The sequence below is a fragment of the Lagenorhynchus albirostris genome, chromosome 15 (assembly GCF_949774975.1).
Source record: "Lagenorhynchus albirostris chromosome 15, mLagAlb1.1, whole genome shotgun sequence".
Classification (NCBI taxonomy): Eukaryota; Metazoa; Chordata; class Mammalia; order Artiodactyla; family Delphinidae; genus Lagenorhynchus; species Lagenorhynchus albirostris.
In genome coordinates this window covers 55,857,628-55,871,491 of record NC_083109.1, presented here as the reverse complement: position 1 = coordinate 55,871,491, position 13,864 = coordinate 55,857,628, and the positions used below count along the sequence as shown (strand labels likewise).

Below are 13,864 nucleotides of genomic sequence, written 5' to 3'. Positions count from 1 at the left end.
TCACTGAAAGATGGGACCTCCAATACTCAACCCTGGGAGTCCTGGAAGCAGATGGGGCCCAGGAATCTGCTTTTTCAACCAGCTCATCAAGTGTTTCTGAGAGAGAACGTCTCTGGATGGTACATTGGAAGGACATGATCACAGCAGGAAAGGGCTTTTGCTTGCGTGTGCGTGAGTGCATGAGCACAAGCACGTGTGCATGGGAAAGCAATGTGCTTACTGGAGCTCTGTTTGCAGGAAGAGTAGCTACGTGCCAGGAAGTAGCAACAGTCTTTGGGCACCAGCCTAAAGAATCCAGGTTGTCGGGATGTTGAGTGGGAAAATGGGACTTAGAATGGTCTAAGCTAATGGAGTCAGATTTGTGATGCATATTTTTAAAATATTTTTTTAAATTTAATTTTTATTTTTGGCTGTGTTGGCTCTTCGTTGCTGTGCACGGGCTTCCTCTAGTTGCGGTGGGTGGGGGCTATTCTTTGTTGCGGTGTGCGGGCTTCTCATTGCGGTGGCCTCTATTGTTGCGGAGCACGGGCTCTAGGCGCGTGGGCTTAAGTAGTGGTGGCTCACGGGCTCTAGGGCGCAGGCTCAGTAGTTGTGGCGCACGGGCTAAGCTGCTCCGCGGCATAGGGGATCTTCCCGGACCAGAGCTCGAACCCGTGTCCCCTGCACTGGCAGGCGGATTCTCAACCACTGCGCCACCAGGGAAGCCCTTTAAAATATTTTTTAACATGGAGAAGGTTTTCCTATTTAATTAAAATACGGTTCTAAGAAAAAAATTACAGATGAGATGAGGCTCTGACTACCTCCCAGGCATTGTCCACAAAACAAATAAATAAGTACCAGCCTCTGTTTAGACACAAAGTCTGTGCATCACACCTAGTGGGCATCACCTCATGACCTTCCCCTGGCCCGTTAGCTCACCTCTGCCCACAATCCAGGTGGAGGAGACGGGTGGGCGTCAAGCACTGGCGTCCACTGGTCGAGTCTTATAAGAAACCGTTTCACTTCTGCCATCCATTTTTTATTTTCTTTACAACTTGACGTGAAATATATGTGCTTATCTCCGTTTTGGAGAAGAACCTGATTTGGGAGATTCACCTCTATTTATATCCTCCTATTGGGATGGGGCAGGGACTCAGCTGTAAGCCAGCGTTTTAGGAGATGTCCATCATCTCCTCACCATGTGCCAGGATAAAGCTAGGGACTTATTCTTTTGAAATTAATACAGCCTCACATATTTAGTAAGGAGAGTATTAGATGCCCAAGTTCACCATCACCACCACCACCATCATCAATAATGAGAGAGACTTTTTGGAAGAAGACGCAAGCTTCCCGGCCAACAGTCACTAGATGTGACTTTAGGCAGATCGTAGGACCTTTCCTTATCGTCTTCATTTATACAATCAGGGTAACACTGTCTTCAAAGATCAATGGACACAGAGCAATGGAAGTTGACTTAACTTGTACAGTCCCATGTGTAAGGAGTTTACAGAGAAGGGACCACTGAATATACTTGAAATGGTATAATGAATGCTCTGAAGACAACTGCGTTGTGGGGAAAAAAAAAAATCAGCCTTTGGCTCGTAGAGCAAGACTTCTAAAATTGCTGAAATTTCCCATTGGGCCAGGAGAACAGGGACCCATTGTGGAATGTTGGACCTGCCACTGGCTTGCTGTGTGGTTCAGATAAATTAACCTCTTTGGTCTCAGTGTCCTCACCTGTAAACAATGAGCTTACAATTTATGAAGTACCACTGTCAGCCCTTCCCATATATGCTTTTATTCCACATATCAGTATTAAAGGGTAGGTGGTCTTCTCATCCTGAATTATGGATGACGAGACCGAGGCACAGAGCTTCGGTTTAACCTGCCCTTGACTGCAGCTAGCAAGGGACTGAATCAGGATTCAAACTCAGAACACCTGCTTCCAGAGCCCGTATTTTTAAAATCTTTGTGTCTTACCAACTTGATAGCAGTATTAAGTAAATAAGATAGGATTAAGATATTATTAAGATAACTAAATGGGGTGGATAATCCAACCCTGGTGGGAGCATTAAATAAGTAAATGAAATGAGGAACACAAGATTCTTGGTCTTAGTAAGCCCTCAGTAAATGTAAACTCTACCACTTACTAGTTTTTCATCTTCCTACAAGTCTCCCTAACTGTTGTACTAGTAACTAAGAGTTGTACTAATAACTTAACAGATGTTAGTAGATGTTTCATTTGAAATGTACAGTAGTTGTTATTGTTTTGTTTTAAACCAAAGGCTGATATTGCCATGCCAGGAAAGAGCTAGCTTAGTTCTGTTTCTTTCTTAAACATCTGTGGTTGGTTCCACGGACTTCTTTGGAAAGATACATGAGGAAGGGGAGCCCTCTGAGCCAGGCAGCCAGAGCACCTGCAGGAAGCACCTGGGTCTACCTGTGGCAACCAGGACAGCCCACTGCTCACCTGGGTGGCCCCAACCCATGGCCCCTGGTGGGCATAAGGGCAGTCCTGTGTGGGCGTGATGACTCCACTCCCCCAGGAAACACACAGAAGCCAAAGGACTCAGAACACAACTCATGTGGACCTTTTCAGACTAAGCTTTTATTTTTTGATATTACAAACCAGTTTTCTTTATTCACAAACCACTGTAAGTGATATAAACACTAATTTCTAAAGACAGATATACACATTTTCTGGGTTTGCAGATTGCGTGAGGTGTGTGTTAAGTCACTATATGCCACACATGATAGTAATCTTTTTTCCATAATTCATAATAGCAATAGTTATTTAGATAAATGAAAACATTCCAAATAAATACCGTTTAAAAAAATCCAAAATGTCTGTTTACATCTCTGACATACAGTTTAAAATGACTTATTGGCCTCTTGGAGGAGTGCCTGACAAAAGATTCTGTAACATCAGTTGGCACCCAGGCGGCTCTAAATGATTTTATTAAAACTACATACAATCATGGGGGAAAGTACAGCTCATCGATGAAAATCAAAACTGCAAATTAATTTTACTTGAACCAACACAGTAAGAATTCTATGTTTGTGATTCCAAATACAATGCAAATTCTGGATTTTGAAATCTGAGGCAAATGGGAGACATCACTTGATTCTCCCGAGCCCTCTGTTCCTTCTACCTTGTTCCCCTTTGGGGTCGGATGCGGTAGCATTTTAGTACATCGTTTCCCTTAAAAACATCAACCAGGCACCCATTGTCATGACACCATCATCTTCCAGGTAGGGGGACGAGAATGTCTCAGGGATGCTCTGAAACACCCTCACGCGCCCCCGCCCCCACCAAATCAATCTGGTGAAAAGAACATCTTTTTCTACTTTTGGCCGCTAAGCAGTTTTTTCCCCCGTTTCTCTCTTTTTGCAAGATCACGGTGATCTGTCTTAGATAGCGAAGCTACAGAAACTCGGTTTTCAAATCTCGTGAGACTTTATTTAATATCCAACCGATCTTACTGCATGCACATAGGATGACAAGAGAAAAGCTGGATCACAAACACTTTTTTTTTTTTAAGTTTTGTTTGGTTTTTGTCTTAAAGCAGAGTTGTTACAGCAGTTTGGCAGGTCACAGCGGTGAATTGATAGCTTTACTAAAGTGCATGCCAGATGGCCTGCACCGCACACATGGAAATTTTACCTATGGCAGCAAAACTACTGGGGACGACTTGCTGCAGGATTTTTTTTTTTTATTTAAATACAAAAACAGGAAGGTCTGTGACACCCAACTTAGATTAACTTTGTAAACAGGACAACATGGAAAGACTTCAAACAGAAGAAGTATACGGACAAACTGCAATTTTTCGGCTGTGTCACTCGGGCCCTGCGTCAGAGGTGGGGGGACTTTGTTCTTTGGGGGCTGTTGAGGGTGGACCTACTTTTTTGCTTCCTTCTGACAAGTGTCCTGGGCCTTGGAGACAAAAAAAAAAACAAACTAAAGATACTGATTTGAGAGAATCCTCGGGGACCAGGAGGAATGGGAGGGCGGGCTCTCACGGACTGAAAAATTGCAGGTTGCTTACACGACACGGTCAAGTTTCAAAAAGTACCAAGCGGATGAAAGTACCATGATTATCTCTACCCCAATGACTGCAATACTTGTAAAATGCTTCTATAAATCCGAATATGATTATCATGTAATTCCATAAAAATTATACGTCTGTCTGTAACAGTTGTTCTACAAGGCTAAAACTAAAGCTTCATATGACTGTTTCTAGAACTTAACAATGCCACTGCACAGATGTAAATTTTATACATTTTTTTTCACTGGTACAAAGAATTTAAGTTTTTATTACTTTCTTTTTTTTGGAAAAAAAGAAAAAAATAGAAACAGTGCTTTTTATCACCTTTTTATTAATGTTATTTTTTTCCCTCCCATAATATAAAAGTCAGCAATGATATCAATAATTTATTATACTGGAAGAAATATAAAAAGAATGCTTGTGGATGGCCTAACTATCAGTCTTTTGCCTAAATAACTAGCGGCTGGTTAAGAAGCTGAATACCGCCGGGTGGAATGGTTTAAAGGGTGGGTTTGCACAGCTGCATTCAGCTCGGATGCACAAGTATTATTAGAAGCATCCCCTTAACAACATAACCTTTGGCTTGAACTGACAACGAGTGACTTAGAACCGTTGATATATGGTTGTTGGTGCAGTGTGGGTCGTTTAGATTCATCAGTTACTATTTTTTTTTTTCTTTCAGCCAAACCCCAGTCCCAACCCCCTAGGTGCCGCCCACCCTTCCCCTTTCATAAAATAAAATAATGCAGATGCAGAAGAACATGACTCCTGTAGTCACTTACACGCTTCCCAAACAGCTGATAACCCCAGTAGCTTAATATTCAGCATATATAATTCATTTACATGAGATAGCACTCTGGATATGGCCCTACACCAGTTTTTAGTCATAGCTAGCATCTCTCTAGATCAACCACAAAAACTCCTACAGCCAGCAACCAAACTACGGAACCTTCAGGAAATGAAAGACCCACAATATTAAAATACACAGAACAAAATATCTGAGGTATAAGATAAAAAATGTACTTTTTTTCCTCTTTTTATTTTTTTTTTAGATGCTAAAATGATGCACTACTGCATGTATTGCAATACCCAGGCCTCGGAAAGCTTCCTTTCTCCCCACATTGGAAGGTTTTTATGGTTTTGTCATTTAGTATGGAGCAAAACGGTTGTATCCCCCTCGGTATATACTAGCCTGCAATGAAGAAAGAACGAGACCCACATCATCAGCATGGCTCCTAGTCTTGGCATCAGTCAAGGGTGCAAAAGCATTCTGAAACAAAGCAATTTAAGGGGTGTGTTTTTTACATTTTCCTTTTGTAACACATGGATCATCAAAAAAGACTAATGTGAAAAACAGACACTCAGAAACAACCAAGACGGAGGCACCCCTACCCATCCCAGGTCACTCTTAGAGAACCGAAGATAGGGCCATCCTGACCTCCCCCAATAGCTCCTTATAACGAAAAATCCCTGTAAAACCAAATTCCGTCGGCCAGCCCTGTGAGCTAAAAGGACTCGGGTACAAATGGACCACTGAAGGACTGGGGCTGTCTCATTCTGTTGGCTTGTTTGATTCGTTAATAATACTGTGTTCCGTCGGGAAAAGCTCTATCTACACTCGAGAAGTCGAATGCAGATGACTTACTGAATGTAGTCATTCAACGCTCCTTTCCAACACATTCCCCAAGTGGACTGGGTGTTGAAGCGGAGCTGATTGAATGCAAAATCAGGATGAGAATGTAAATCAGCTTCTTACTTGACTTGGCTCAACAATCTGTATGCAAGTTGCTCTTGAGAGAGGAGTTGTGCAGATGAATTACTTGATGTCACTAAACTTGTGCAAAATAATGGGTTTCCAAATCATGGCGGAATTTCTACGACCAAGCTCCAGGCAACTGTCTGGCCATGGCTTTAGATGGCTTGGAGGTGGCACTCAACTATTTCCTTTTGCGAAAAGTTTTGGCGATTCAAACGAATGCCTATGGGGATTTATTTTTAGGAGAAGGACTGATATTCTCGATCCCAAGCAGAAAACTGCATGCCAAAAGCTTTGTAATGATTGCATACGCTCTCACGTGATGGGCACGTCTTACTGTACGTTTTAGTGCATAGAAGTTTGAACAAGTACAGGCAAATTCACCCCCCCACCTCCCAGTGTTGCCCTCCCCCCGCCCCTCCCAAAACAAAAACCCAGACCCCCCGCAAAAAAACAAAAGACAACCCCCAAACTGATTCCTTCTAATTCCTTATGTACTAGGCACACACACAAAGTGTGCCCTTCTCTCTATTTTCTTTCCTGGGCGACTATGACTTTAAACATGAATTGTAATAGGGGAGGAGAGGCAGTCAGATTCTCAGCTGCCTGACAGCAGAGGCCTGGAAGTGTGCAGCTTAGCTCCTCTGAAGTCTGTGCTGGGGCTGGAACCTTGGGGCTATGTGAATGAGCAGCAAGGGAGGGAGGAAAAAAAAAGAAAAAAAAAGTTCTGCATTGACACTGCATTCTGTTAGTGATGGATTTAATTATCAAAATGACTAATTATTCCATTAAGGTAAGTGCTCGGCTAGGTGAGACTTGCGAAATGAGAAATATAATAACTTACATGCACTACATTGCCAAGAAATTAAGACATTTATCAAGTTTACCGGGAGGATTAATGTGGCATTTTAGCTGCTGTTAGCAGGAGACAAATTCAATTAAGGGAAAGTGAGAGGACGTCAACCGTCAACCCATCCTAAGGTCCCAGCTGTGGGGAGGGATGGGAGGCAGGAAGAAGTGAGGAAGAGGAGGAATTGGTACTCACCATGGCACCAACGCCGTAGGTGGGGGCTGGAGCAAGTGTGTGGTGGTAGGGGTCGGTAGCATAAACTCGTCCGTAACTGAAAGGAAGACAGAGGTGAAGATTAATCCATAATGTGCAATTATGAAGTAATAATAACAACCATAAAACACAAAATACCAAGACAGTGTGGAGGGGCCCTATTCATCTTGAGAAATAAGAAACATATTCCAATCGGCCCTGTAACATGAGAAAAGTCCATCTTATACAACACATTCCTTTGTCCACTTAACACCGCTGGTGATAAAGGGGTGTGTGTGTGTGCGTTTCCTCTCTCTCGCACACCCCTTGCTACACTGCTCAGGTAGGTACCTCGAAGATGGAGGGAGGCAGAGGAAACAATTTGAAAGAGTGGTTTTAAGAAAGCCAGTAACCACAAAGGACAAGCTATAATCAAGAGAAATTGTCCTCTTCTCCTAATATAGCTGTCACCAATCAAGCGAGACAGGGTGGATCAAAAAGAGTGAAGCAACCCAGTCTGTACACTTAGGGTCCAACATCTTAGAATGGGAGAGAACAAATGGAGTCAAATAGATGCATCCTTAAAGGATCCGTGGGACCGCCGCCCCATCATTCAAGAATTACAGCCTGATTTGATTTTGGTTCTCTCACCCCAGAACTTCTATCTCATCATCTACAGCCAGGTTCTGGCAAGGGACATGTTTCAAACAATATATTTCTTGATGCCATTTCCTTATCTGAGTTTTTTATTTTCCTCTCTCTCTCTCTCTCCCATCCTCCTCCCTTCACTTCCCTGGCTCCCAGCACAGGTTTTAGAATAAAAATGTAGAAGGGATGGAAGCCTAACGCACTGGATAGCTACAAAGTGTCTGGAACTGAACAGTGCAACAAATCAGAAATCTAGGGTTCAGAGAAGTTGAGTCACTTGCTCAAGGTCACAGAGCTAGACAGAGTCAGAGCTGATCCTTGAATCTCTCAGGGCAACTATCACACCTTTTCCATGGTTCCAGGTACCCTTCGTTGAATGGCCTGCCAGATATCTTCTCGGAGAGAGTTTGAACATTGCTGTTTTGGTAACGATCAAAGCTGAGATGCAGGCTAGGTTAGGTGAGGGTCCCTGGAAGCAGAGCCCGAAATGGAGATTCTTCCGTACCTGGTTTGTTGAGGGGTGCTTTCAAGAGGAGAGAGTGGCGAGCAGGTCGGAGAAAGGGAAAACAGAGAAGCAAGGACGTATGTGGTCTGAGCCGGAGTTTAGCTTCTACCTGATCCTGAGAGTTGCACCCCAGAGCTGATCCCATCTGGAGGCAAGTGGGTTGGTTTTTTAATGTTCATGTACATTAAGCATTAGCTGTGGGCTTCCCAGAAGGGCAGAGAATAACTTCCTAGTTGAAGTGACTCTTTGGCAGAGGGTAAGGCTCTGCAGAAAGAGGCAACTGGGTGCCATTAGTGACCAACATTCACAGCGGCTGGGGGAGGGGTACACCAGCCACTAAGCGGGGTAGATGTGGATTATTCACAGCTGTCAAGTCTTGAACTTTCCTTTAAAGAATGAAGGAACAAGGCAGGAAGAAATCGTTTGCCTGTGCTATCAACCCTGGAGCCTAATTTGCATGGACCTTATTCTTTTCCTTCCCTATCTATCTTCCCCCACCTGTCTTCCAATCTTCTTTCTCATAGTTGATGGATAAGAATGTACTGGATGGATCTCACACCATGGAGCCTGGGAAGGTGGGAAGAAGCTGGGGGAAGAATCTTCTAACTCTCAGGCTCTGAGTTAGACTCCAGATGGAAAACAATATATGATTATACCAAGTTCTCATTGGATATGTCTTACTCCCAAGCCCTCCTTTTGCTTGTTTCAAAGGTCCCTGAGCTCAGATAATCTACATGAGTCTTTGTCCTGATCCTCAAAAATAGTGACATGGGGCTTCCCTGGTGGCGCAGTGGCTGAGAGTCCGCCTGCCGATGCAGGGGACATGGGTTCATACCCCGGTCCGGGAAGATCCCACATGCCGTGGAGCGGCTGGGCCCGTGAGCCATGGCCGCTGAGCCTGCGCGTCCGGAGCCTGTGCTCCGCAACGGGAGAGGCCACAACAGTGAGAGGCCCGCGTACCGCAAAAACAAACAAAAAAAGTAGTGACATGAATAGATATTTCTTTTCTGAGATGACTCTCTCAGCGAAACTAACAAGTAGTCAACCCCCTCTTGCTTTTCATTCCTCGGGACACCCCTCATGCCTTTGACTCATCGAAAATGGCCTTTCATCAGATTCTCCCTGTCTGGGAGAAAAAGAAAACAGATGTACGTCCAAGACAGGGTGTGTTAAAACAAGAAGAATGATGACGTTTTTGAAAAAACTCTTATTCGTGGAGGTCACTCATGAAACCCGGGCCTCTCTACCCATTATTAGAAGTAGATACTAATAGGGGGAAAAGAACACGATGGATAACTTTGGTGTTGATTTTCATTTCACGAGAAAATAAAGTCTGTCATGGGTCTGGAGGAAAAAACTGTTAATAGGATTATTTTTTATGTATTTTCATCTGGCAAAGCTGGTTGTAGGAACAGGCCGTAAACAGCAAAGGCAAACTAAAAATGCCTGGACATTTACTAAGTGAAGCCACAGCATGGTGTTCCTTCAAAACAAGTGTGAAAATGCAAACTCAGAGCAATGACGATGAGTTTTTTAATTTGGGGACCGGTTTTACTGTGGCAAAACGTCCTCTTTTGGGGAGACAATAGATTGGCAGTCTGAATGTATTCCCTGAAAACGCAGCCCCACTTCTCCTCTCGCATACTTTAACGGTCAGTTCTTATCTATCTATAACCCTGGGCCAAGTTTCAACCCCTGTGGAAAACCCAAGGTAACAGTTTGGCAGTGTTCCCTTCCCAGGCAGAAGAAAAATACAGCAGCACCGAACTAGTCCTTGCAAATGAGCGAGCTCTTTTTTCTCCTCAGGGTGACCTCTACCTTCAGAATCCGATGGTTTTATTATGATTAATAAATTTCATTTCCACAGAGGAAAAGGGACCATGTCAGCTCAAACTGAAAGCAAGGAGGCTTCTTTTCAAATGCTAATCTCTAAACACGCCCTTGTGTGACACTACCATTTAGACACAAGGTTATTAGGGAAGATGTGGACTTGAGCTCTACTCTTACAGCAGGTATGCCAGGCACGTCAGCGACCTCCTATCCTCAGAGCTGGCTCAGCACAGCGCAAAGGAAGAGTGGCAATTCCCAGGGACCTCAATGGGAAAGATGGGTAATGTCGTAAGACCGCCATGTTATGACTAACCCGCGCCTGTGGTCACCCTCCACACCACCCATCCCTGGCCAAAGGGGACAATAGTGCAATCGGGTCATGATGCTCTCTGTGGCCTCACATCCCATCCATCAGAAATTACAGATGAAATCTGAAACATGTCCACTTCACTCCACTCACGCTACCATCACCCTGACATAAGCCACGGGTATTTCATCAGAACCAAATCAAAAACAGGCTTGAATCTTGTCTCCTTGGTCCTACTCTTGCTTCTTCAATCCGCCAGCCATTTATATCTAAATCTATCTGTCTATCTATCTATCTGTCCCTATCTATCTGTCATCTATATCTATCTTTCCATCTATCTAATATCAATCTATATAAATCTAATCATATCTAATTCCCTTGCTTAAAATCCTTCAATGGCTGTCCATCGATCCTAGAATAAAATCCAAACTTTCATGAGCTGCTCCTGGCCCGCTCTCAATCCTATCTTACTCCCCTCTACCCCTCGCTCACTGTGCTCCAGACACTCTGGCCTCATCAATACTCCTGGGATGTGTGCAAATTCACTCTCTCCTTAGGACCTTGGCCCGTGCTCATCTTCTATCTGAACTGCGTCCTTTCTTCCTTTATGTCTCAGCTCAAATGTCAGCTCCCCAGCGCTGCCTGCCTCCCTGATCGCTCTTTCTGAAACAAACATGCTTTCCAACCCCATCCCCATCCTTCACGTGATGGAGCAAATCTCCATTCATTTTGTTTCCTTCTCTACCTGATGATGTACCTGTCCCCCTCTGGAATGCCAGTCCCTCGGGGGCTGGAGCTGAGTCTACCTTGTTTCCCCTTTTCTCCCCAGTGTCCAGCACAGCATTGGCCATGGGGCAGGTGAACAAGGGACCAAGCCAATGCCACATGTTGAGTGAAGGCAGCAAGAGGGAGGAGGAAAGAGAGAAGAGAGGCCCGGGAGGAGCCCTGTATCCATCATAGTGATTCTGTCAGGAGCAAAGATTCTCGCAGCTATGCTTTCTGAAGAGTCTAGGTCAGCTACTCCCAGAGACACTCAAAACCCTTCAAGACGCTCAGAAGAAAAGTTTCTTGAGACTCAAAATACACAGTGTGTCATTTCACATCACCCCTGAGAGTTCACAAAACAGAGGCCAAGTTGCCATAAAGTTCATCAAAGGGAAAGAACAAAGGAATAAAAGAGAACTGCTCTGCTGGCTCGTTCACCGCAGCTCGCGGCCATCGTGAACACTCATGTTTTTTTGACCTTAGCGACAAGTTAAAACCAGGAGGCCAGCCTGCCCTGCGGAGGACAAAGGCTTGGGGCCACAAGATCCAGGTCCAAGTTCTGCCTTTGCAATGTCCTTGCTCAATGACGCAGGGAAATCTCTCTGAGCCTCATTTTCCTTGTTTTTACGTAAAATGGTTTTGTTCTGTCTGAGCTCTGCCTAATTCACAGATAAAGTGCATGAAAGGAAACCAGATACATTTTAAAGCCATCTACAGATAGTGGAGATTATGATACAAGGGTTCTTATACAGAATTTCACAAGCTAACCTTTCACTCCTGCCCAGACTTTTGGTCTGCAGAGGCAACCGAAAGATCCTATTCCAAAAGAATCACGTGTAGCTCTAGCAATCGAGTCACAGATGCTTTTGGAGTCAAGATCTCTCATTTATGAGTTACAGATGTAGTCACAATTGCTATATTTGAACTTGAGGTTATGCTGGAGTCAAATGAATAAGTAAGCGCCTGTTGAATGGGAAACATGAGCCCGTGTTTGTTAAAGTGCTTGGTCAACTCTACTGAGAAATGTAAATACTACTTATTATTAACATCTTCTAAATCCGGGTGCAACTAGCTGGATGTGAAAGAAATATGATAGGGCCATGTTGGTACCCTACCCCAGGGTTTTAACAATCAAGTGATTTTCTTATAGGGACATCGGAAGAACACTGTAATTAGCTTCACTGCATAGAGTTCACTCTATATATTTTAATTCAGGGTCTTTATGCTCCTGGGACCTTTTATTCTTACTTTAGCATCACCTCCCCATGCCTCCTGTCCCACAGATAGCTGGAGGGAATCCCTGTGAGGCAGAAAGATGAATAAAGTGGGCTCAGTCCTCAGATGAGGTTCCCAGTGTGGTGTAGCCCTCCTAGACAGCCTCAATGCAGCACGAAGGTGCAAAGGTTTGAGTCCCCACCACAAGGGGACATGCTACAGAGTATGCATTCAAAACAGGATACCTCACTAGGGATGAGAATGCACGCCTGCAGTCTCTGCAATGCCACTGGGGCTACAGTGCCCTCCTAATATCTAAGATAGAGTCTGGAAGGGGTTTGGGAATTTCACTCATTCAAGTCACACGCCTCCCACACAGTGTACAAACAGGGTCCCGCACCATGGCCCTATGGTTCTTACAGTCTGCTATTTGGAGAGTGATGGTTTAGCTAGGAAATGCTCCCCTTTCCTCTCCTGTGGTCATGACCTCAGCGGCTCATTTCCTCTTAGTGAAGGCACTCACTAAGGAATATTCCTCTATCACTACAGTAGCTTTCTCTGGTCTAATCTAGGCAATGGCTTATATAACTGTAGACCATGGGGGTGACCAGGCTTTAGTCTAAAAGCTTCCCAAGATACATTAGTCAGAGGGATGGTAACAGTCCCATAACTCAAAACCTCTAAGGAAGATAGGGTAGAAATAGAAGAAATGCTCCAAGAGGAAGCACAGGGAGTTATCCCACCCCGACTCTCCTGCTGCTTGCCTCCTTAGCTTGGATTTGAAATGATTATCTTCGTAAATCACCTTTTCCAGTCTCATGATTCTTTTCCTCAGAAGTAGGAGGGAAAGCCTCTTCTGGGCTCTTTGGCTTCTAGATGGGAAGCCGCAGAGTTTGCTGCTGTACACGGATGCCTGTCCCGCGTCTGAACTGTGTGGATGTAAGTAGGCATATACACCCAAAAGCTGCAGAAGCTATGAGAAGCAGATCACATCCATGACAACTCAGATGGTACCATCCTTGCTACGCCTTCTCAATACCATTCACAACCTCTTCCTTTTACGAACACAAACAGCACAGGTTTGAGGTAAGAACCCTTATTCTGGATTCATCGGAGCTGAGTACCAGCCTCTGTCTGGGAGTCGAGAAGACACAGTAAGTCCTGCTTTTGGTTACACGGTCCCTCCACTCCAGAATGTCTCCTCCAACAAAAGACGCATGGCCACACTCTCTTCAATGCCAAGGCCAAGGCCAAGGCCACCCTCCTTTTAGAAAGTCTGTTTCACCTTCTATGTGTCCCAACTACAGCTCTACCAAAATCTCCCATCATGCCTTGAAATCAACATGACACCCCAGATGCGGTTTAATCCCTGGGGGACCACAATGAACATTCTGTGTTTGTATCCCCCCGTGAGATCTTCAGTACACTTGCAGAGAAGCAAGGCTGCAGAGCAGGTAAGAATTCCTCAGGGTCAGAATTCCTAGAATCAAATTCTGCTTGTGCACTTCCCCTGCTGTAACCTCAGAATGTTTCTCTCCTCTCTGAGCCAGTTTCTCCGTCCATGAATGGAGATAATGATGGTGCAGACGGGTTGTATAAGGCTGTAGTGAGGTTGAAATGAGGGTTGAGGGTCACCCGTTACTGAGAACCCAAACAAGCATCAGTTATTGATGTTGTTAAGATTATTGAGAGGATTGCAGCTCCTGCCCTCTCTCTATTCTATGTGAGGTCCCTCCAGTAAAGCCCCTGGGATACATGTGTCAGAACTACC

The 13,864-nt window shown here is 44.5% G+C and overlaps 1 protein-coding gene across 13 annotated transcripts in view; it reads right to left on the bottom strand.

Moving 5' to 3' along the window:
- Positions 1 to 2,567: 2,567 nt before the first annotated feature.
- The window catches only part of RBFOX1 (RNA binding fox-1 homolog 1), a 362,962-nt gene continuing 351,665 nt past the window's right edge, over positions 2,568 to 13,864 (bottom strand). For 5 of the 13 annotated variants that reach the window (XM_060122300.1, XM_060122295.1, XM_060122301.1 and 2 more), the window contains 2 exons: positions 6,827 to 6,902; positions 6,253 to 6,457 (listed from right to left, as the gene is read on the bottom strand). In XM_060122300.1, the coding sequence (XP_059978283.1) occupies positions 6,310 to 6,457; positions 6,827 to 6,902 (224 nt within the window). In that variant the 3' untranslated portion in view covers positions 6,253 to 6,309. Of the gene's footprint in view, positions 5,296 to 6,252; positions 6,458 to 6,826; positions 6,903 to 13,864 lie in introns of those variants that run through there. The other 8 variants (XR_009535051.1, XR_009535052.1, XR_009535050.1 and 5 more) reach the window with 4 other exon arrangements.